Raw genomic sequence first — 23,246 nt, forward strand, 5'->3', positions numbered from 1 at the left:
GGTAGTTGTGGGAAATGTAGTTCCCCACGAACTAGGTGTCAGGGCCCTGCTGTGCTTCCACCCACAACTCCCGGCATGCCCTGGGCTTCGGCAATGGGCATGCGGGGCGGCCCGGGGGCGGGGTGGAGGCGCGGCCCAACGGCTCCCGCGGCGGTTCGAACTCGGCGCAGCTGGGTTTCGCTTGTTCTTCGCTCTGTGTGTCTGAGACTTCGACAACGTGGCCTGGAGAGGGGCCCAGGCTCCCGAGCGCAGCAGAGTCGCGCGGCGCGCCGTGATCTGGGGTGTCTAGCCCCAGCTGAACCCTGGGTGGTGAGCAAAAGCCTCTTGACCGGAATCGGTGTATTCTGAAGATGTATCTTTCTCTACCGATGCTAGAGGTGCGCTTGATTTAGTTCTGCTGAGGATGCGGTTGTGCAGCGGTGTAGTTTATGTGATGCAGATCGGAGAGGAGGATGTCAGGTTTTGCTCTACTCCCACCAGGCAAATGGAAGATTTAGTGTGTCAGATGAGCCTTCCCGAGATAGGGTACCGACTGAAAAACTGTGAATCTCTCCTACGTAGAAATCTCGTTCGGGATGTGTAGAGTGCTTGTCCTCCGGGCTAGATGCCGTTGTCAGGGCTGTAGTTAGGATGATGTACCTTCCACGTACATACTACAGGTAAATGGCCCTCTGGGAAAATGAGAATATTTGAATATTTGAATATTGATGTATTTATTGCTGCTTCAGAAGAGTTAGAAAATTCTTACACGAAAATACACAGAAATTGCTGAACATACAGCCTGACTTAGATGATACACAGTACTGAATGGCATTTTGAAGTCTAAATTTTCTTTACCTTTCACCCTCATCCTATAGGGAGCCAGAGATGATGTTGAATAGTGTGAAGCAGAATGGGGACCTGAGTCACCAACTGTTTGGGGAAGTCTTCGAATTTAAAGAGAAGCACATTTGTGGAAACCAGCGGGAAAGCGGGTAGAAACATTTAAAACAGCTCATTCAATTTCACGCCTCAACTTTTTCCAGTAAGTTGAGAATTTTGAATAATCCGCCCTACACCTGAGAAGTTTTGAATAGGGAATAAATGTAGTGAATTATTTTAGCTGGATTGAAGGGGGGGTTATTCATTTATTCAAAATATTGAGCTTTTCTAAACACTCAAATGTAAGATGCAAGAATTTCAACATTTTGGAGCTTAGGATGTGGTGTGAATTTTAAGAAGGGTGATGAAAGGAGCTAAAATGAAAAAATTTAAAGGCATCAAAGATAAATGAAATTACAGGTTTATACAGAAAGGTCTGTAGGAAGAATAGGAATTCTAAAGCTTTTGGATTTTATTTTAATAATTGTATAGTAAAATGACCTTTATCATGATTTTTTTTAATGTGTGAAGACAGGTATAGTTTCATAACCCTAGAGATGCATGGCACATCTATTGAAGAAACGAGATTCACTCTATAATTTTTTGAATTGAACTGCTAAATATCATTTGGATCTGTGACTGTAACTTGTGAATGTGTTTTTAAATTTTACTACCATTGTGAATGGGTAGAGATGACATTTATCTTTTAAGAAGATACAGGGGGCTGGAGAGATGACTCAACAGCTAAAAGCAGTGTCTGCCCTTGCAGGCGAGCCAGGTTTGGTTCCCAGAACCCAAATGACAGCTAAAAAAAATCCCTAATTCCAGTTCCAGGAGATCTGATGCCCTTTTCTGTCCCCCACGTGCATGACAAAGTTGTACTTCCATACTTGTAGACAAAATACTCATACACGTGAAATTAAATAAATAAAAATTTTAGAAAAGAACATATGAAAGACAGTGATAATAACATTTTATCATATGTCTACAATTTATAAGGTAATGATAAAAATTCTGGCACCTGGCCGGGCGTGGTGGCTCGTGTCTTTAAACCCAGCACTCAAGGGACAGAGGCAGGCAGATCTCTGTGAGATCGAGGCCAGCCTGGTCAACTAATGAGTTCCAGGCCAGCTGGGGGTACAGGGAGACTCAGTCTCAAAAAGGCCAAAAAAGAAAAAATTCTAACACCTCATATTGAAGTTGATATGTAATAATTAGTTATAAAAGTATACCTTAACATAATTAAAAAGTCAGTGAACTCTGATGACCTGGATTCAAATCTTGGATTGACTCTACAATTTGTGTAACCTGGAGCAAATAAGCATACTTTTTTTTTGGTCTTTTTGAAGCAGGGTCTCCCTGTAGCCCCAGTTGTCCTGGAACTCACCATGTAGACCAGGCTGGCCTTGAACTCACAGAGATCCGCCTGCCTCTGCCTCCCAAGTGCTGGGACTACAGGCATGCACCACCATGCCCAGCAAACATCCTTTTTTTTTTTAAAAAAAAAAAAAAAAAGATTCATTTTTGTGGGTGTGTGTCCGCCTTTACCTGCAGAACATTCTTTCCAGCTGGCAAATTAACTTCTTAATCAGTTTCTTCACTTTGAACTTAGAACAAAAATAGTTTATACACTTGTTAGGAAGATTACATGTACTTAGGAAAAGGGGAACTGTAATGAATGGACCTTAAAATAGAAAATGAATCCATTGAAATTGCATTGAATTTTCTATTTTGGCTTTACACCATGGAGAAAATTCATATTTAGGCTTTAAGATTTAAAAAAATTATTTTATGTGTAGGAGTGTTTTGCCTTCATGTGTGTAAGTACACCACATGCATGCATGTCCACAGAGGCCAGAAAAGGGCATTGGCTCCTCTAGAACTGGAATTACAGAAGATGGCTGTTAGCAGGGAATCAGACCTGGGTTCTCTGCTGAAGTAGCTGGTGCTCTTAAACTGCTAAGCTGTATCTCCAGCTCCATGTTGTAGGTGTTTTTTGTTTTTTTTTTTACTGTTATGAAAGATTTTGCAACATATGATGTAGGAAAATAATGAACTTTTATTACCACAGGAATATGGAATAGAATCTTCATGAAAGGTACAAGAATTTTCTTATTTCTTTTTTTTAAGAAATGGAATCTCGTTCATCAGACTACTATAATAAAGACAACGAGGAAGAAAGTTTGCTTGCAAACGTTGCTTCATTAAGACATGAACTAAAGATAACAGAATGGAGCTTGCAGAATTTAGGGGAAGAGTTATCCAGGCAAGTAAATAAAATCACATGTACAATTCAGAGTTACTTTAATTTATAAATGTAAAATGCTTAGACTTCATTATAGGTTGTGTTTGATGTACCTCTGGAATGACATAATTTTCTATGCTTTTTAATAGTCAGTTTGTGAAAAATGGGACTATTAAAGAGCATTTACTTACTAAGAAAACATCTTTAATATTTTAGGCATCAGTATAAAATATGTATTTGGGACTTTATTAATCTTTCATTATTATAGCTGCTTTTTGAATGCTGAATAATCCTAGCATAGAGTCTTAGGAAGTACATAATTAGTTTTTGCTAATGTGAAAATTAACTGTGGTTTATTAAAGAAAATGTAGTGGATTTAACTTACATTCATAACTAGGGTTCTAATTTTGGTTATTTTCTTATTATGTAGAAATTTGTGGTAAAAACAATATTGGAACTGAAATGCAACTTTTTTTTTGTTCTTTAGTGTTAGTCCAAGTGAAAATTCTGATTATGTCTGCAATCCTTCAAGATCTGAAAGATTTATTTTGGACAATCTCACTCAGCCTAGCCATCTGGGACATTTGAATTACCCACCTTATAAGAAAGTCTGTAAAACATCTGGTAGTAGTGCTGATTTTCAGAAAAAGCCAAGAGATAAGGTTATTATTTTTAGACATAACTACTTACAATAGTTTTTTTTTTAACTGCCTTATTCACATTTTACTGTAGTATTCAAGATTGGCATATAACTGTTCTTTTTATCTCCTAAAAAGAATATAATTATCTTTGTGCCAGGCATGCTAGTGCATGCCTTTAACCCCAGTGCTCAGGAGGAAGAGGCAGGCAGATCTCTAGGCGCTCCAGGCTAGCCAGGGCTACATGGTTAGACTCTCTACCTGGGGCTACAGGGAGACCCTGTCTCAAAAAAACCCCCCAAAACAAAAAACAAACATTATATAGACAGGGTCTCTCTATAACCCCAGTTGGCCTGGAACTCACTATGTAGACCAGGCTGGCCTTGGACTCACAGAGATTCACCTGCCTCTGCCTCCCCAGTGCTGGACACATACCACCATGCTTGGCACATGTATTATTTTTTTACAAATTTTAATTTTCATTTTTATTTTCAAAACTCTTGGGAGAAATGCATATTTGTAGGTCCATATGGCCTCATCTCAGAGATCTACCTGCCTCTGCTCCTGAGTACTGGGATTAAAGGCATTCACCACCACCCCTGGCTAAGATATATATTTAAAAGAGCATAATATGTATAAGTTAAAGAATATTTTGTCTCATTTTTGGCATGTGAATTTTTTTCATATATTTTATGAACAGTAGCTATAAATATGTTTATATATTTAGGTGCAAAAATGCAAAGGTTTCTATCATATTTATACCAAGGAGTAAAATTCTTGGTTGACTTAGTAGATAATGTCAAGCAATTTAATAAAGTGTGCCACTGCTTTTCCAATTTGTTCTTAAGATAGAACCCTACCAGCAGTGGAAAAGGTTACTGATTGTCTCACACATTTTTATTAGTACTCACTAAATTTTTCAACTCACTTTCCTGAGTTGCTGAATCATTTTAATGATAATTGTTGCCATTTTCCATTAATTATAAATAATCCATAATTTAAAATAGATGCTTTTATTTTTCAGGTATCTTTTTCATCTCCTTCTATGGATCAGGAAATGCAAAGCCTTCGAGAGAAACTTAATAAACTTAGGCAACAGAATGCTTGTTTGGTCACACAGAATCATTCCTTAATGATTAAAATGGAATCTATCCATTTTGAATTGACACAGTCAAAAGCAAAAGTATGTATCTCATAAGTAGACCAAAAGGAAATATTTGAAATATTTTATGATTTATAATTGGAAAATATTTATTGCTGGTGTTGTATATAGAAATTTTTATATGCTAATAGACTTGACAAGGTATGAGATCAGGTTACATCTGAAAATAATTTAGAAGAACATTTTAGTTTTTACATTAAGATAAATGAGCTTCTTAAAGTTTTGTTGTTGAAAACTTAAAAAGTAGAAAGATCACCCCAAATTTCTACCATTTAGAAATCCCCTTATTGGCTTATTATATAGTTGAATCCAGACTGCTTTGAATAGTTTTGGTTTTTAATGTTTTTTACTTTATATATACTATTCGGCATTTTCTGATGCATTTACATGGCTTTTCTATTGATTTTTTTTGTTAGCATTTTATTTCATTATGTGATACCATAACTTAATTTCTCTATTTAGTTTTTTCCCACTATATCACTGGTATCATACAAGATATGAAGAATTAGCTGATTGTGGTGGCACATGCCTGTAATTCCAGCACTTCAGAGGTAGAGGTGGTAGAAGCAGGATTTCAAGGTCATCTCAGCTACATAGAGACCTTGAAGCCAGCCTGGGCGATAAGAAAACCTGTGTAAACAAACAAACAAACAAATAACACCTCCCCCTCAACAAAAACACTTGAAAATGGAAAAACTCAAAATGTCTGATCTAACCATAGAAATATGGTAGGGTAAACTCTACTATACCCATAAAATGGATTGCAACAAAACTTTTTTTTTTTTTTTTTAAGAAAAAAGACATAATAGGACTAAGATACAAAGTTGTTTGTTTTAAATAGAAGATTTTGAGATTTAAATCATATTATATTTAAAAGCACTTAGAAGGGTTGGGGGTATAGGTTAGCAGTGGAGCACTTGCCTAGCAAGCATAGGTCCTGGGTTTGATCAATATCACCATCAAACAAAATAAAGGTACTCAGGACAGTTTATGTTCATACTCGACATTTAAAAACTATTACTCAAAGCTGAGTATGATGAAGCGGCCAGAAGAGGGCATCAGATCCCCTAGAACTGGAGTTACAGACAGTTGTCAGCCACCATGTGAACATTGGGAACTGAACCTGGGTCCTCTGCAAGACAGGCCAGTGCTTTTAGCTGCTGAGCCATCTTTCCAACCCTTAGTCTCCATCTTAACATTTTCTAAATTGCTAAAATGAAATATTTTTTTAGGAAGGCTGTCTTTTCAAGAGTCGTTGTGAGATTTAAATGTTACATATATGTCACTATTAAGAACTTTTTGCTGAAGTTATCCACTGACTGAATTAGTATATTCAGAATTTACCTTTTTAAGATTACAGTGTGTGTGTGTGTGTGTGTGTGTGTGTGTGTGTGTGTGTTTGCTTGCGCACACACATATAGATGCACCATAGTGCATGTGTGGAGGTCAGAGGATGGTTTGCAGGAGTCAGTTCTCTTCTACAACCATGTGGGTTTCAGGGATTGAACTTAGACTGTCAGGCTTGGAGGTAAGTGACTCTACCCACTCAGCATCTCCCCCCCAGAATTTACATTTTGATAATATTTTGTGAGTTTCTGGAGCCCAGCAGCCTTTTTTCTCTTCCTGAGTGTTTTGTTTTCCAGGCCTGCTAGCTAGTTGCCAGTCTAAGACTTCCTATGTTTTCTAACTTGGAGCTACCGTTTCCTAAATCCCGTTCTTGTATACTTTATGTAAGTGGAGCTTGCTTCCTTGACTATCTGAATATTTGTGAATTCTTCCTAACTCATGATTAGATTTTATATAAATGATCGTATCTCAGAATTTTGGGGGCATTGCTTTCTTGTCTGTTCTCCAGTACTGCTTTTGAAAGGTCTGATGCAGAGAGGAAAACAACAATGAAACCCCAAAGCTACTGACAGTCTGATGCTATTGTTAATCACTCTCCTCAGCATGTAATCTTTTCCCATTGTTTTTGCTTATGATAAGTTGTATAATTTTCCCTTTTCCCTGGCATTTTAAAATTTCATGTTGACATATCTTTGAATAGGCTTTACCACTTTTGTTGATTACATGAGGGCTCTTTTAAGCTGGAAACATGTCTTTTTGACCTGCAAATTCTTCTTATATCTATATATTATAACACCCTGATGCAGTATTTTCTCTAAGCTCTGAAGATTTAACATTTTTTTGTTTGTTTTATGTATTGGCTTTGCTTGCTGCTAGTTTTTTGTTTTATTTTAGTTTAGAATCTTTTTTCAGATGTTAGTGCTTTGATTTCTCATATTTAAGAGGAAGATATTTAGAAGTAATTTGAAGCTGTATGTTGTGAGTATAGAGGTGGCCCTTTTTTTCTTTATTAATTTTTTTATTGAGTTTTTAAAATTTCATACGTTTCCCACTCAAATCCAGACCCTCCCTTCCCCATCCATGCCTCTCCCTATCTGACCACCAAACCCTATGCACTCTGCTGAGTCCTTTTCATTCAGGTATTTATACCCAAATGTCCTTCAGTGTAAATGCATCCACTGGAGTCTAGTTATACTCTCCCTCACCTAGCAGCAATCAGTCTCAAATAGTTCTTAATCTAGTGCTGGCCTTCACTTATTTCTCACCTTCCCTTTGTGCCCTTGTTTTATTGAGCTGACATGGGTCCTGCGCTTGACGTGAGGTGGCCCTTTTCTGTAGTGTCTGGTGACCCCTAATGAGGATCATGTGATGATCTTTATCTTTCTCTTTATCTGGAGCTAGTTTCTTCAGTAAAGTCTCTGGCTCTGGGTTCCTGCTTGTGGGATAGCCCCAAGTGAGATGAGATGGGAGTTGAAACTTGGGTCTTTTTTTTTTTTTTTTTTTTTTTTTTTTTTTTTTTTTTTCCCCCCCCCCCCCTTTGGGAGCTGAGGACCAAACCCAGGGCCTTGTGCTTGCTAGGCAAGCACTCTGCCACTGAGATAAATCCCCAACCCCTAGTCCCTTTGTTTATAGCTCTACACCATCTCTGCTTGTCCCCAAATCCCAGGCCTTTCCTGCTCAGTATCTTCATATAGCAAGCTTTCTACTTCTTTATCTTGCTGTTGCTATTCCAGGGGTGGGGAAAGGGGGGCTGACTTATCTGTAGGGACTCTGGATTCTGTCTCTTGTATTTCTATCCTTTGCGTTCTGAATTTACTTTTCAAGAATAAGTAGTTCTCACTGATATTTTGATTACTGACTAATTCAAGAATGATTAGTCTCCTCCACCATTTAGGTTGTGGATTCCTGCCCTGCTGCAATAGTTGTACTATCTTCAGCTTCTTCCTGGTTGTAGGATTACTGCGCCTTTCCATATTGCCTGGATTGTCTCTATTAAACATGTATTCTAAGTTAGTTTTTAAATCATAAAAATTTAATACATATTTCTTACCTGATTTTTTCACTTTGATATTTTATATATAACCTAATTTATGTGAAATTATTATTTCTAGGTGATGTCAGGAGTTATATGTATTTTCTCTAAATAGCTAAATCAGTTATCTGAGATTAATGGCGGGAACTTACATGCTGTGTCTGTCTTGTGATGATGGCTTGTCCGTGGAAACCCAGATCAAAGGATTAGATAAGATGGGCTTTACATTTAGCCACTGACTGACACAAAGAAGACTAACATCCAAGTGTATTCATTTTTTGAAACAGTACTGTGAAAGTTGTTCCTATGTTTTAGATATCTATTCTTGTGTCTGCTGAACAGCAGGCAGCCAACATCCCAATCTTAGAAGAGCAGATTTTAAATTTGGAAGCAGAAGTTTCAGCTCAAGATAAAGTTTTGAGGTAAATACATTTTGTGAGCTTTAAACTTTTTTATTTTAAGCTTGTACTTGCTGTGTCTTATTAAATATTGTCTCTTACCACCTGTTCAATGGATCTATATAGTGACCTAATGTCTTACACCTTGTTGAATTGATTTCAGTCAGTTATAACTTCTTATGACTATAGATTATATGTAGTATATAGGAACCAAAGATGAATACATTTAAGCTGGAGTGCTTATTGACATATTTTTATCAATTATGAATTCATTTCTCGTCCTATCTGTACTCACTCTTTCAATAAAGTTTAAGTACAAAAAATCAGATATTTTATCATTTATTTTTATTGTCTGCCTTGAGAGAATGGGAAAGGAAGTGTATACTGAATAGCATGCTACATTATTTGAGTTATTTTCAAAATGCAGTTTTGAGACTAGCATTATTAGGAACAGAGTGGAAATGCAAAGTCTTGGATCCTGTCTGAAGCTTATGAACCACAAACTTGGCAATATGAGACCCAGCAACACATTTTAATTAGTACTGTAGATGATTCTGTTATATACCAAAAGTGTTTTCAATTCTTATCAGTTTATAGTTTGTTTGTATTACATATACATCTAAGTTTAAATTTATTCCTGGATATTTTACGTATTTGTGAAGTTTTTCCTGATCATGTCCCCCTCTCCCAAGTGATAAGATCTTGCTATATTGCCTAGACTGGCCCTGACCCCTAGGGTTAAGTTATCCCCTGCCTGATTCTTCCAGGTGGTTGGAACTTAAACGTATGCATCATTGTGTCTGGCTTGATTTTAATATTCTATATGATGATTATTTGTAATTGGACTACTTTTTAAAATTATTTTTGTTGCTTTTATTCATTTATTGTGTGTGTGGAGGTGCTTGCATGCCATAGCATGCATGTGGTGGTCAGGACAACCTGCTGGAGTCAGTTTTCTCCTTCCACCATGTTGGTTCCAGGGGTCTAACTCAGGTCATTAGTTTTGGTGGCAAGCCTTTACCCGCTTAGCCATCTTGCCAGCCCCTGAACTATTTTTTTTAATATTTTATTTGTATTTTTATGTGTATGCGTGTATTGCCTGCATGTAGGTAAGTGCACCTCTGTCCTGCATTGCCCACGGAGGACAGAAGAGACTGTTGGATCCCTTGGAACTAGAGTTACAGACAGTTGTTAGCTACCATGTGGGTGCTGGGATTCAAACCCAGGTCTTCTGCAAGAACAGTCAGTATTCTTAACTTCTGAGCCATCTCTCTCCAGCCCCCTGAACTATTTCTTATACCTCATTTTAATAATTTTTCATTTTGATTGTCCTCAATATTCACGCTAGCTAAATGATATTATCCCCAAATAAAATTTTCCTTCACAGGATTTATGCTTCTTGCTACTTTTGCATTTTTGCTTTGCATTGGGTTGAACAGTCAAATATATCCTCCGCTGTAATAATGAGAGCAGTTACACCTACTTCATTTCTGAAGTACATAGTGGTGCCCACAGTGAGGATGAAATATGTTGGGTTTTTTTTCCAATTCCAATTTATTTCCTTTTCATTAAAGTCCAAGTTACATGGTTTGATACTCAGAGGAAAATTTGTTCAAATAAAACAATTCCAGGTGATTTTCCATCAAGTAGCAATAGCAGTAAATCCTTGAAAATCCATCAAAGGATTGTTTATACTATTTGGAGACTAAGTTCCTCTGGAGTGGAGATTCCCAGTTCATTTAAAGTTGGTCTGAGTTTGTGCTGGATAGCTTTGGTTGTCAACTTGACACACCTGGGTAGAGGGAGCCTCATTGAGGAATTGTCTCCATTGGACTGGCCTGTGGCCATGTCTATGGGGCATTTTCTTGATTGTTGAGTGATATGGGAGGGCCCAGCCCACTGTATGTGGTGCCACCCCTGGGCAGGTGGTCCTGTGTTATCTAAGAAAGCAGGTTGAACACTGGCCAGGGAAGCAAGCCAGTAAGCAGCATTCCTCTATGGCCTGTGCTCCAGCTCCTGCCTCCAAGTTCCTGCCCTGAGTCCCTACCTTGGGCTCCCTGATGAACTGTGACCCGGGAGATGTAAGCCAAATAAACCCTTTCCTCCCCAAGTTGGTATTGGTCAGAGTGGTTTAGTCACAGCAATTGAAGACAAACTAGAACAAAATTCCTGGATGACAAAGAGGTAGATGTCCTTATGAGGTCCTGCTTTGTCCTTAACAACCTCTAGGACACAAGCAGTACTAACCAAATCATAACTGTCTGTAGGCCTGAAATGCAGCATCAATAATTTTGGGCTCAGGAGCTAGGTCATAGCCAACAAGTGTGTTTATCCCTTTATGCAATCCCAGGCATGTACGACTGGCTTTTTGAAGTATGTCTCACAGCAAGCATCAGCCTCATGTGACCTGTGAGAATAGCAATGTGCTGACTAGAAAGTGTTGCTGGGACTGGAGACAGAGGCGAGGTGCAGGAAGCCTCTGGGGCAGGCTCCAGCTCCAGCTGTAGTGAAGCAAAAGGGCAGAGACTAACATGACTGACTGCAGCAGTAGGCTGAGACTAGAAAGAAGCTGATGTGCGCTCATGGGAGGCTCAGGGAGCTCGGGAGAGGATCAGGGAGCACATGGGAGGATCAGGGAGCACATGGGAGGATCAGGGAGCTCATAGGAGGATCAGGGAGCTCATGGGGGCTGTTTGGGTTTGGGTTTTGTTTTTTTAAAAAACAGCACCTGATATAACCCAGGCTGGCTTCAAACTCGTTGCATAGCTAAGGATGACTTCAAGTTCCAGATTCTATTTATTCTGCCTCCTGAATATTAGAAATACAGGTGTGTACCCATGCCCGGCTCTTGAACATGAAATATTATGTATTTCATCATATTTTACTTTAGATGTATTTCTCATTTGATGGGAGTGCACTTTTATTCCTTATTTAAAAACCTCTTTAGTTGATACATTGTGAAAATGCTTTTTTCTCTATCTACCTCATTGTGTCTTTGTTTCTCTTAACTCACTGGTTTAGAGTAATAGGATTCCTAGTGTTGCATTATTCTTGTATATCTGCAGTAACCATTTTAATAGTCCATAAATGTTCTTATTTATAGAGAGGCAGAAGATAAATTAGAGCAGAGCCAGAAGATGGTGATTGAAAAGGAACACAGTTTACAAGAGGCCAAAGAGGAATGTATAAAATTAAAGGTGGACTTACTTGAAGAACGTAAACAAGGAAAAAGGTATGTGGGACTTGTTTGTTTTATGGTGCTGAGAGTTGAACCCAGGGCCTTGAGCATTCTAGGCCACTGCTGTACTACTGAGCCGTATTCCTAGTTCAAAGTATGTTTTTAAAGCAAATAAGTTTTTCTTTTTGAGACAAGATGTTGCTATGTATTCTTGGTTGGGCTGGTATTTACTGTGTGTGTACATTTACAGGCTGGTCTCAGATCTGGTACAATCCTCCTGTCTCAGCTTCCTGAGTGCTGGTATTATTAGACATGGTAGAGTATATGCCTAGCCACCATGTCTAGTTCTAAAGAAAATTAATATTCTTTTTTATTGTCCATTTTTTTCATTTTTCATTAAAACATTCAAAATTTTAAAATTTATTACATTTATTTATTTATTTATTTATTTGTGTGTGTGTGTGTGTGTGGGAGAGAGCTCGGGAGCACATGTGGAGGTCAAAAGGCAACTATGAGAGTCAGTTCTTTCCTTCCACCCTGTGGGTTGTAGGGAGGGAACTTAGGTCATCAGCCTTGGTGGCAAGCCTCTTTACCCCATGAGCCATCTCACTGGTTCAATGATTCTTGCAGGAGTCTCCTTTTCTTCTACCTTGGGGTCCTGGAGATTGAGTTCCTGTTGTCAAGTTTGGTGGCAAGTGCCTTGACCAGCTGAGTCATCGCACAGCCCCCAATTTTTTTCTTACCTTTATTGACTGATTGCATTTGTGTGTGTGTGTGTGAGTGTGTGTGTGTGTGTATCTGTGTCTGTGTATGACGTGTGCTGAGAAAATTGTGTGTGTCAGTTCTCTCCTTCCCCCATGTTGGCTCCAGATATCACACTCAGATCATCAGGTTTGGCAGCAAGTGCCTTTACCCACTGAACCATCTCTTAAAATTTTCATGTGTTAGACTGGACATGGTGACACACACCTTTAATCCCAACACTTAGGAAGCAGAGCCAAGCAGATCTCTGTGAGATGAAGGCCAGCCTGGTCTGCATAGTGAGTTCCAAGCCATCAGGGGCTACAGAGAAACCCTGTCTCAAAAAAGTTTCTTTTTCATGTGTTGATTTTGTTATTGGCATTCTGGATTCAGATGAATTCTTGGAATACTAGTAATAATGATTATTAATGTAATGATATTTATTTCTGAAATTAAGTTGTATTACTTAAAACCAATAAATGAACTTTATATTCTTAAATGGAAAAAGCCTTTAAATTAATATTACCACTAAGTAAAATGTTGAATACATTCTGGAAAATAAAATTTTGATTCATATATATGATAGAAAAAAGAAACTTAATTCATGAGAAAGTGCTTGGTCTACTTTAAAAATATATAAACGACATAAAATCTTTTATATAAATTGTAGTTTGGGATTTTTGTGAGTTCAAGGCCAGCCTGGTCTACATAGTGAGTTCCAGGACAGCTGGGGCTACAGGGAGACCCTGTCTCAAAAAGACCAAAAAAAAGATTTATTTTAGTTTTAGTCATGCATGTGTGCATGTACACATGCATATGAGTGCTGCTGGTGCCTGCAGAAACCAGAGGCATCAGAGTCCCTGGAGCTGGAGTTCCAGGTCATTGTGAGCCACCTGACGTAGGTGCTGGTAATCAAACTTGGATTCTCTGAAAGAGCTTTACATGCTCTTAATTGCTGAGCTATCTCTCCAGCCCCCTATAAATTGCGTTTTGAGATAAAGTCTTGTAATTAATCCTAACCAAGGAACCATTAACTTTATTTATTGATTCATTGAGTTATTTAAGACAGGGTCTCATTCTGTAGGCCATGTAGACCTTGACATGGATGATTCTCCTACCTCATCCTCCCAAGTACTGGAATTACAGATGTGTGGCCTGTAAACTTTTACATTAAATGTTTCAAAGATTTGAGCTTAATGAGATTTTACAACTAGATATGACACAGGTTTTTGTTTGTTTTCTGTGTTGGAACTCAAACTTGGGACTTCTTGCATGTTAGGCAAGCACTGTACCAACTGAGCTCCATCTCTAGCCTACAGCAGCTTTTATATAAGATAAAATCATAATCTACATTTTTGTGTTTGCCAAGAAAACATGTTTTACAGATTTATACTGTGATATAAATTAGATTATTAGGAAGGTAATTTTTGCTGGGCCTAGATATATAAGCCTATAATTCTAGCTACTCAAGAGCCTGAGTGAAGATTATGGATTCAAGGCTGTCTCAGCAAGATAAATTCAAGATTAGCCCTGGCAATTTAGTGAAACCATATTTAAAAGTAAAGTTTAAAGAGGGCTAGTGATATACCTCAGTAGTAGAGTGCTTGCCCTACCATGTACAACATAGGTCAATCCTCCATACAATAAATTTAAATAAATAAATTAAATAAATAAATAAGGAAATATCTTTAAAGTTGTTATCAATAGGTTAAGTAATTTGTTTTCATATGCACTTAAACTCCTAAAGACGACTCAAACCTATTTATATAAATCTTTTTTTTTTCATGTAAATAGGTTTGGAAGAACATTTTGAAGCAGACTTTGTTATTTGTTAGGCAATATTGTGTAGTAGAAAATGTTTAGGTTTGAAAGTCAGATTTTACCTCTTAATGCCTTTGTTACCTTGGCAAACCATTTACTTTTCCAAAATTCAGTTTTCCATTTATTAAATCAAGATGATACTAGCTTGGCATGAATGAGAAAAGAAATGTTACATACCTATTAAATAAAATGTACTAACAACTTTAAACTACTGTATAAATGTGATTTAATATTCTAAAATTCAGGTTTATCAGATAAGCATTATATTTGCCCATTCAAAAGAGATGATGATAATGCAGAAGAGCAGATTTGGAATATAGATGCGAACAAAGAGTATGGAAGAAGAGCTACTCTACAGTACTTGGATAAAAGACTTTGTTTTTACAATAGAATATTAACTTCGCTGTTACAAGTGAAATAAGTGGGGATAGATACATCGCAGACAGTCTGAACAACTGTATAGAAGTAGAAGAAAGCAGCATTGATATCTGAGCAATTTTTCTTATTATTTTTACATTTATTAGTGTGTATGTTTGTTGTGCACATGCACATGTGCATGTGTTCCATAGCACAAGCATTGGAGTTAGAGGATAACATGTAGGAATTGTTTTTTTCTTCCAATATATGGATTGTAGAGATCAAGTTGTGAGGCTTGGTAGCATGCACCTTTATCCACCAAGCCAACACTCCAACCTCCTTATTATTGTGAAAATTACATATTTTGTCATGGAGAGATGGCTCAGTGATGAAGAGTATATACTATTCTTGTGGAGGACCCAACTTTGGTTCCCAGGTCCCACATTTGGCCCTCAATCATCTGTAATTCCATCTCTAGGGGATCTAATGCCCTCTTCTGGCCTCTTTTAGCTACACATGTGTGCATACTTCCACCCACACACATGAGTAATTAAAAATAATTAATTTGGGGGACTGGAGAGATGGCTCAGTGGTTAAGAGTACTGACTACTCTTACAGAAGACCTGGGTTTCGTTCCCAGCACCCACAATGCAGCTAAAAGCCACCTGTAACTCCAATTCTGGAAGATCCAATGCCCTCTTCTGGTCTTCACTGGCATTGCGTGCATGGGTGCACGTACATACGTGTAGGCAAAATAATAAAAATGAATTTTAAAAATTAAAAACTTTAGGGCTGGAGAGATGTCTCAGCAGTTAAGAACATTGACTGTTCTTGCAGAAGACCCGAGTTCAAATCCCAGCACCAACATGGCAGCTAACAACTGTCTGTAACTCCAGTTCTAGGGGGATCCGACAGCCTCTTCTGTCCTCCCTGGGCATTGCATGACATGGGTGCACTTACCTATAAAAAATTAAAAATTTATTTATTTATTTAAAATGCTGGTCTCCAGTCCTGGGGATCAGATCCAGACCTTTGAATATGCTTGGTAAATTCTCTACAGCTGAACTATATCTGCAGCCAGTTTATGTCTTAGATAAATGTGGTAGGAGATGAAGCAAGAAAAATAGGCATAGTCCCGATTATAAGTGGTTTTATAATGTACCATAGAATTTGTATTTTAAGTTGGAGAGATAAATAGGCCATTGAGAGTTTTTGGAAAAGGTATGACATGAAGACTTGTTGGGAGCATTTTGCAGAAAGAGAATGAATATTGACATTCTGGTATATCTGAATGCATCCCCTAAAATTCATGTATTGGTAACTTAATGCCAATAATACCCATGTTGAAAGGTAGAGGTTTTGGGAGGTGCAGATCATGGGAGCATAGATTAATAGTGCCCTTATAAAATAGAAAGAGTTCATCCCTTTTTGCCCTTCGACCTCCTGCCTTGTGAGAACACAGCATTCTACCTCTTAAATCATTCAAGATGGTTTTTTTTTGTTTTTTTTTTTTTTTTTTTTTTTTTTTTTTTTTGGTTTTTTTTTGTCTTTTTGAGACAGGATCTCTCTGTAGCCCCAGCTGTCCTGGAACTCACTATGTAGACCAGGCTGGCCTCAAACTCACAGAGATCCGCCTGCCTCTGCCTCCCAAGTGCTGGGATTAAAGGTGTGTGCCACCACACCTGGTTCAAGATGTCATCTTAAAAACTGAGACTCAGGGCTAGAGAGATGGCTCAGCGGTTAAGAGCACTGACTGCTCTTGCAGAGGACCCGGGTTTGATTCCCAGCATCCACGTGGTGGCTACAAACCGTCCTTAACTCCAGTCCTAGCACCCACATGGCAGCTACAAACCGTCCTTAACACCCTCTTCTGACCTCCATGGCATTGAACGACACAGGTGCACCCACATACATGCAGGCAATACACTCATACGCATAAAATAAAAACAATAAATAAAATATTAAAAAAAAACAAAAACAAGACTCAATATAACTTGCCAGTTCCCTCTCTGGAATTTCTCAGCCTCCAGAATTGACAGAAATAATTTATGTGCTTCATAAATTATTCTATGGTATTGTGTGGTTGTAGCACAAACCAGTAAAAAACATTCTGAGACTGAAAGAATAAAGCTTTTTTAGGGGCTTATTTTGGGGTGCAGAAGGTTTATCAATCATTAAAAATCACCAGCACTCAGGAGACAGAGGTAGGTGGAACTCTGTGAGTTCAAGACCAGACTGGTTTACATAGAGAGTTCCAGGCCAGCTGTGGCTACAGGGAGACCCTGTCTCAAAGACCAAAAAAAAAAAAAAAAAAAAATTGTGTGTAAAGGTAATTTTTTTTTCACGTTATGCTGTTTATAAGAGACATACCCAAAACAGAAGGATGCAAAAAAAATTGAAATTAAAAGAGCTGAAATCAACATTTTGGTCAAATATTCACCAAAACAAGTTGATATAACAGGCTGGATATGTAGTTTAGTAGTAGGGTTCTTGCCCAACATATACAAGACTCTGAGTTTGATCCTAAGTAGAGAGAAAAAAGAAAAAAAAATGACAACAGTATTCTGCTACACAAAATAGATTTAAATGCAACAAGCATTATTAGACTTTAAAATGATATCTAATTATTAAAGCACTTTTTTTGGAGACAGGATCTATGTAGCTTAGGTTGTTTTGGAACTTGTTAATGAAGCCCAAGTTGGCCTCCAACTTGCTATCCTCTTGCCTCAACCTCTTGTGTTGGGATGACAGGTGCATGGTACCACACCTGGCTTTTAGATAATTTTTAATCAGGAAGATATAAAAGTTCTAAATTTATATATCTATAATTTAGTATCAAAATACATAACAAACAACAGAATTTCAAGGAGAAATGAGCAAATCTGTAATCAGGGAAAATTTTACACATTTATTAGGCATTGTTAGGCTAATTAAGGACTTGAAGAGTTGAACAATGCAATAGGGGGCTTGGGAGATAATTCAACAGGTAAAACACTGGAGTTTGGATGCTCAAAACCCATGAAAAGTCAGGTGGGCCTCTGTAATTCCCAGGGGACACGGGCTCTTTGGGGCTGATTTGCTGTCTAGCTAATTGATGAGTTCTGGATCCAATTGAGAAACCCTGCTCAAGAAATAAATGCAGTGCAAAGTTATTGAAGAAGATACATACATGTACAGACGTGCATGTGTGCCCGCATACACACATACATCTATACATGCACATGCATACCACACATATACATATTCAAGACCAATCTTGATCTATTAGATATGCATATGGAACCTTATAACCAGCAGTTTTGAGAATTTACCTTAAAGCACTTCATGATGACTTTGAATAGTATAGTATTGGCCCTAAGCATAAGAGCCAGATGAAGGGTAGAGAAATAAGTTCTGGATTGGTTAGTAAACATGAAATGTATTCTGGAGTTTACTGTCTTTAAGAGTTGGCTAGCAGGGCTGGAAAGATGGCTTAGCGGTTAAGAGTACTGGCTGCTTTCCTAGAGGACCAGAGCTTAGCCTCCTGGGGCATTACATGACATGGGTGCACTTATATACATGCAGGCAAAACACTCATACACATAAGATAAAAATAAATAAAAAAAAAATTATTAATTAAAAAAGAATTAGTTAGCTCTGGGATGGGTAGTATCCTTATGGTTAGTAAAGCCCCAGTATCAGAATAGAAAGATTTTTGGGGGGGGTCTTTTTGAGACAGGGTCTCCCTGTAGCCCCAGCTGACCTGGAACTTGCTATGTAGACCAGGCTGGCCTCGAACTCACACAGATCTGCCTGCCTCTGCCTCCTAAGTGTTGGGATTAAAGGCCATGGAAAGATTTTTATAAAGAAAATTGTAAAAGTTTATTGAAACTATTAAAGATCTAAGTAATGAGACATGTTCCACCCAGGACTTCATGCATATTAGGCAAGTACTTTATCAACTGAGCTATGTCCCCATGTCCATTTGTAATGTTCTCTCTGCTTAAAATAATGCTGCATGAAGACAGAGTTGAAACTCATAAAAGCTGCTGAGTTTGGAGAACATGGCTATATTAGCCCATATTTTGTGTGCTAAAGCATGTAATTGTCATTTAGAAAAATTGTAAAAGAGGAAGAGGAGGTAAGTGTAAAGTGGATACTTTTCTTGAAAGATAATGGAGGAAAGTACAATATTTGCAGAAGTGTGTGTTTAAGTGAGAAAAAAAGTGTTCTTTGCTTTTAACTCTAGTTGTATAAACTTTGGAATATTATATATATATATATATAGAGAGAGAGAGAGAGAGAGAGAGAGCCTTTCATAAAAATTACTTATAGATGTTTCTGATGTCAGTTTCTATCCAAACTTAACCCTGTAGATTCTTGAAGTGAGTTATCCTTTACTTGAATTTGTTTCTAGTTAGGGAAAGACATTGAAAATACAGAAGATCAAGTTCCTGGAGGTGAGAGCATAGATGGTGTAGTTCACCTCAGATGAGAGAAGGCTCGTGAACTTCACACTAGAAAGAATGTGCTGTGTGTGGTCTCAATTATAAAAAGATCTTGTATGGGTATGGTGTTAACTAAATTCAAGCCCAGTGTTCTCAACCAAATAAGAGAAGTGTGAAGTTCAGTGTCAACTAAGAGGTAAGGCGGCAAGGTTGAGCTCAGCAGTGCTTGGTGGTAGCTGGATTTTTGTTGTTGTTGTTTATATCTTCTATCAATAAAAATTACTGTTCTATTTAAAAGCTGTCTTTTAAAAATTTACCTAACCTTTGCATGGGTTACAGAATTCATTGAGTATCTTTAGTACTCTACACAGTAGACTGTATAATTTTTAACTTTCGAAAATTTATTGTTCAGCGTTACCCTGTCCTTTCCAGATTAGGGATTCTTATGAATTGCCAATTCATAAAAATTTATGTGTGTTTCAAGTTTATAAGTATTTGTCTTGTATTTTATTTATGTTGCTAGAATAATAAAATTATTGAAGTATAATTAATTCATTGCACAGTAAAGCCCAAGTTTTATTTATTTATATATATATATATATAAATCTGCTTCTGGGGCTCAAAAGCAGATGAATAAGCTGATAAAGTCTTGCACAAACATGAGAACCTGAGTTTTTATGGCCAGTACCCATGTAGAAGCTGGGTGCTGTTACACACATCTGTAACCCAGCACTGGGAGACAGGTGGATCATTGGAACTCACTGGTGTGCTCGCCTAGCCAAACTGATGCAGTCCAGCTTGACTGGAGAGCAATTGAGGAGATACTCAACAAACACTTCTGGCTTCCACTTGCACACACCAGCACATGCAGGTGCACTTGCATACACATCTACATACACCCATACAAAAATATATGTATTCCACATGTGTACACATACAAACACACACATCTGCTTCTTTCTAATTTTTATAATTAAAGATAGGTAACTTAGCTATTTCAGTGCAGGACATTTCTTACTTTTGTTATTTCTTTTTAAATTTTAGAGCTGAACGACAAAGGAATGAAGCACTGTATAATGCTGAAGAGCTGAGTAAAGCTTTCCAGCAATATAAAGAAAAAATGGCAGAAGAACTAGAAAAGGTGAGGCATGGATCACTACTGACATTTTTAGTTTGAAACATTGTAAAACATGCTTATTATTAGTATATCCACTTAAAACAATTTGGTGTTTTAGGTTCAAGCTGAAGAAGAACTGTTAGAGAAAAATCTTAATAACTGTGAAAAAGAAAATAAAAGGCTTCAAGAAAAGTGCAGTCTGTATAAAAGTGAACTTGAAATTCTGAAAGATAAATTCAGGTAAATTATTGTGGAAAAATTAGTTTTTTATATATGGAAATGGGAAAAAAATCAAACATTTAAAAGCATATTTTGTACATTGTAAATATGGACTTTACATAATATAGAAGGATAAGATTCATGACTGAAATTTCTAGGTATAAAGGTATCATTTAAATAAATATAATAAAACATCTTAATTCTAACACACTCATAAATGTAGACTAATACAGATCAGCCTGTTTGCTTTGCATATAGAGAAGTTTAACAACTTAAATAAAAAGGAAGATCACCTAGTTTGATTTTCTTCTTATAAAAGAAATCGAGGACCAGAGAGTAGCATTATTTTTCCAAGGTCAAGAAGGTATATCTGGGACCTGCAAGATGGCTCAGTGGGTAAAGGCACTTGCTACATAAGTCTACAGACCTGAGTTTGATCCCTGGAACCCATATAAAGGTGGAAGGAGAGAATCAATTCCACAAAGTTGTCTTTTGACCTTCATACAGGTGCCATGGCATGTACCCCTCCCCTCTACATCTCACACACACAAATAATGATGATGAATAAATTTTCTAAAAAGTTTAAAGTTAGATCAAAGATGAGAACTGGGTCTTTTGACTCATATTCTTCTACAGGTATCATGTTTTCTTCTCACAACTACTAATTCTGATCAGCTTTCAGAAGTTAATATTAATCCATTTTATCACCTTAGACTATTAATTTAAGGGGACAAGAACAATAAAAATAACTACTTTGTCCTATTTTAATACATTTTCTTCATGGTGCCACTTTTAGTATTTTGCCTTGATAGATGAAGTAAAGGTAATTTTTATAATAGTTACTTTGTATGACTAGAGCATTTCCTAGAATTGGTACTATCAATTGTAACATATATGTTAAGAAATAAAATACTGCTAATGGTACTCTGGTATAATGCTTGCAACTAAAACTTTTATTTATTTTTTATATATTTTTATTTTTTGGTCCTTTTGAGACAGGGTCTCCCCGTAGCCCCAGCTGTCCTGGAACTCACTATGTAGGTCAGGCTAGCTTTGAACTCACAGAGATCCACCTGCCTCTGCCTCCTGAGTGCTGGGATTAAAGGCGAACTTTATAAAATGATTTTTTAAAAGATTTTATTTTTAATTATAAATATCTTGTGTTTCTATGTATGGCTTTGTACATACGAGTACAGTACCCATGGAGGCCCAAAAAGGGCCTTGGAACTGGAGTTGTAATTGGTTGTGAGCCACCTGACTTGGGTGCTGGGAACTGAAGTTAGATCCTTTGCAAGAGCAGTATTCAGGGCTGGAGTGATGGCTCAGCAGTTAAGAGCACTGGGTGGGTGACGTTTAATATAGAAGTCCTGTCCAAGGACCAGCATTCTGGAGACTCTTAATCACTTTGCTTTGGTTATTTCAGACCTTTTGTGTTCCTGGCTTCTGTTGCATGAGGGAGATCCATTAATGAGAATTTAGATATTCATTAGTGTCCTCTTTACCCCTTGTTCTATGTTCTGTGAGCCTTAGGTATAGTGGTTGCATTGTAGATGTGCCACTTAGGCTTGGGCAATTCACAGACATTGTCTGTGTATGACCAGTTGTGGTACTCTGTAATGGCTCCATCTGGTGCAAAAGAAACTTCTTTGATGAGTCTAACTGGGATATTTGTCTTTAAATATAAACATACTTTTTTTTTTTTTTTTTTGGTCTTTTTGAGACAGGGTGGGTGTCCTTGTAGCCCCAGCTGACCTGGAACTTAATGTGTAGACCAGGTTGGCCTTGAACTCAGAGATCCGCCTGCCTTTGCCTCCCAAGTGCTGGGACTACAGGTGTGCACCACCATGCCTGGCTAAATAGAAAGATACATATTTTGCACACAGTAAGAAATTACATTAGTCTAGGGGTGTGACAGTCTTGGGATTTTCTCTAAGGAAGTGATTGCTTTCTTAGTTCTTACTCCAGAATATTCACTGTTGATATATAATATTGAGAATGCTTTTTGTACATGAATTTTTGTATCCTGTAAGTTTGCTAACATCATTGTTTTAATAGTTCTTGGTGGTGCTTTGGGGTTCCTTGTATGTGATATCATTTACAGACAGTGACAGTGTAACCTCCTCTTTTCCAATTTGGAGGCTCCTTAATTCTTCTGCCCTGATTGCTCTTTCAAAGATTTTTGTACCATGTTGACAGTGGTGGAAGTGGACATTGCTTCCTTGTCCACATCTTAAAAAGAAAACTTCTAGCTGTTGTTCATCCAATGTAATGTTAACTGTTGGATTATTATACATGGTTTCTATTGTGTTGATGTACATTCCTTGTACACTTATTTTGTATACTTAGTGTTTTTCTTTTTTTAGCATTTAAAAAATTTTATCATTCAACTGTTGTTTAAATCCATCCCTTCATATGTAAGTTCCTTGAGTTCAGGGAAAGTTTTCAGTTTAACATCTATCTTCACAAAATTTAGCCATAGAAACTTATGAAAAATGCATGTACACAAGGGGCTGGAGAGATGGCTCAGCGGTTAAGAACACACTGGTTGTTCTTGCAGAAGACCCGGGTTTGAATCCCAGCACCCACATGGCAGTTAACAACTGTACGTAACTCCAGTCCCAGGGGATCCAATAACCTCTTCTGACCTCCATGGGCATTGCGCGACATGGGTGCACTTACCTACATGCAGGCAATACATGCATA

At 37.6% G+C, this 23,246-nt stretch overlaps 1 protein-coding gene across 2 annotated transcripts in view; it reads left to right on the top strand.

The window, feature by feature from the left end:
- Positions 1-117: 117 nt before the first annotated feature.
- Positions 118-23,246, top strand: part of Ccdc18 (coiled-coil domain containing 18) — a 101,173-nt gene continuing 78,044 nt past the window's right edge. The window contains exons 1-9 of one of the 2 annotated variants that reach the window (XM_008826850.3): positions 118-377; positions 858-1,024; positions 2,992-3,127; positions 3,594-3,768; positions 4,769-4,927; positions 8,601-8,707; positions 11,787-11,915; positions 20,252-20,348; positions 20,443-20,564. In XM_008826850.3, coding sequence (XP_008825072.1) covers positions 2,994-3,127; positions 3,594-3,768; positions 4,769-4,927; positions 8,601-8,707; positions 11,787-11,915; positions 20,252-20,348; positions 20,443-20,564 — 923 coding nt within the window. In that variant the 5' untranslated portion in view covers positions 118-377; positions 858-1,024; positions 2,992-2,993. The remainder of the gene's footprint in view (positions 378-857; positions 1,025-2,991; positions 3,128-3,593; positions 3,769-4,768; positions 4,928-8,600; positions 8,708-11,786; positions 11,916-20,251; positions 20,349-20,442; positions 20,565-23,246) is intronic. The other variant, XM_029560501.1, reaches the window with a different exon arrangement.

The sequence above is a fragment of the Nannospalax galili genome, unplaced genomic scaffold (genome assembly GCF_000622305.1).
Source record: "Nannospalax galili isolate Female #2095 unplaced genomic scaffold, S.galili_v1.0 scaffold451, whole genome shotgun sequence".
NCBI lineage: Eukaryota > Metazoa > Chordata > Mammalia > Rodentia > Spalacidae > Nannospalax > Nannospalax galili.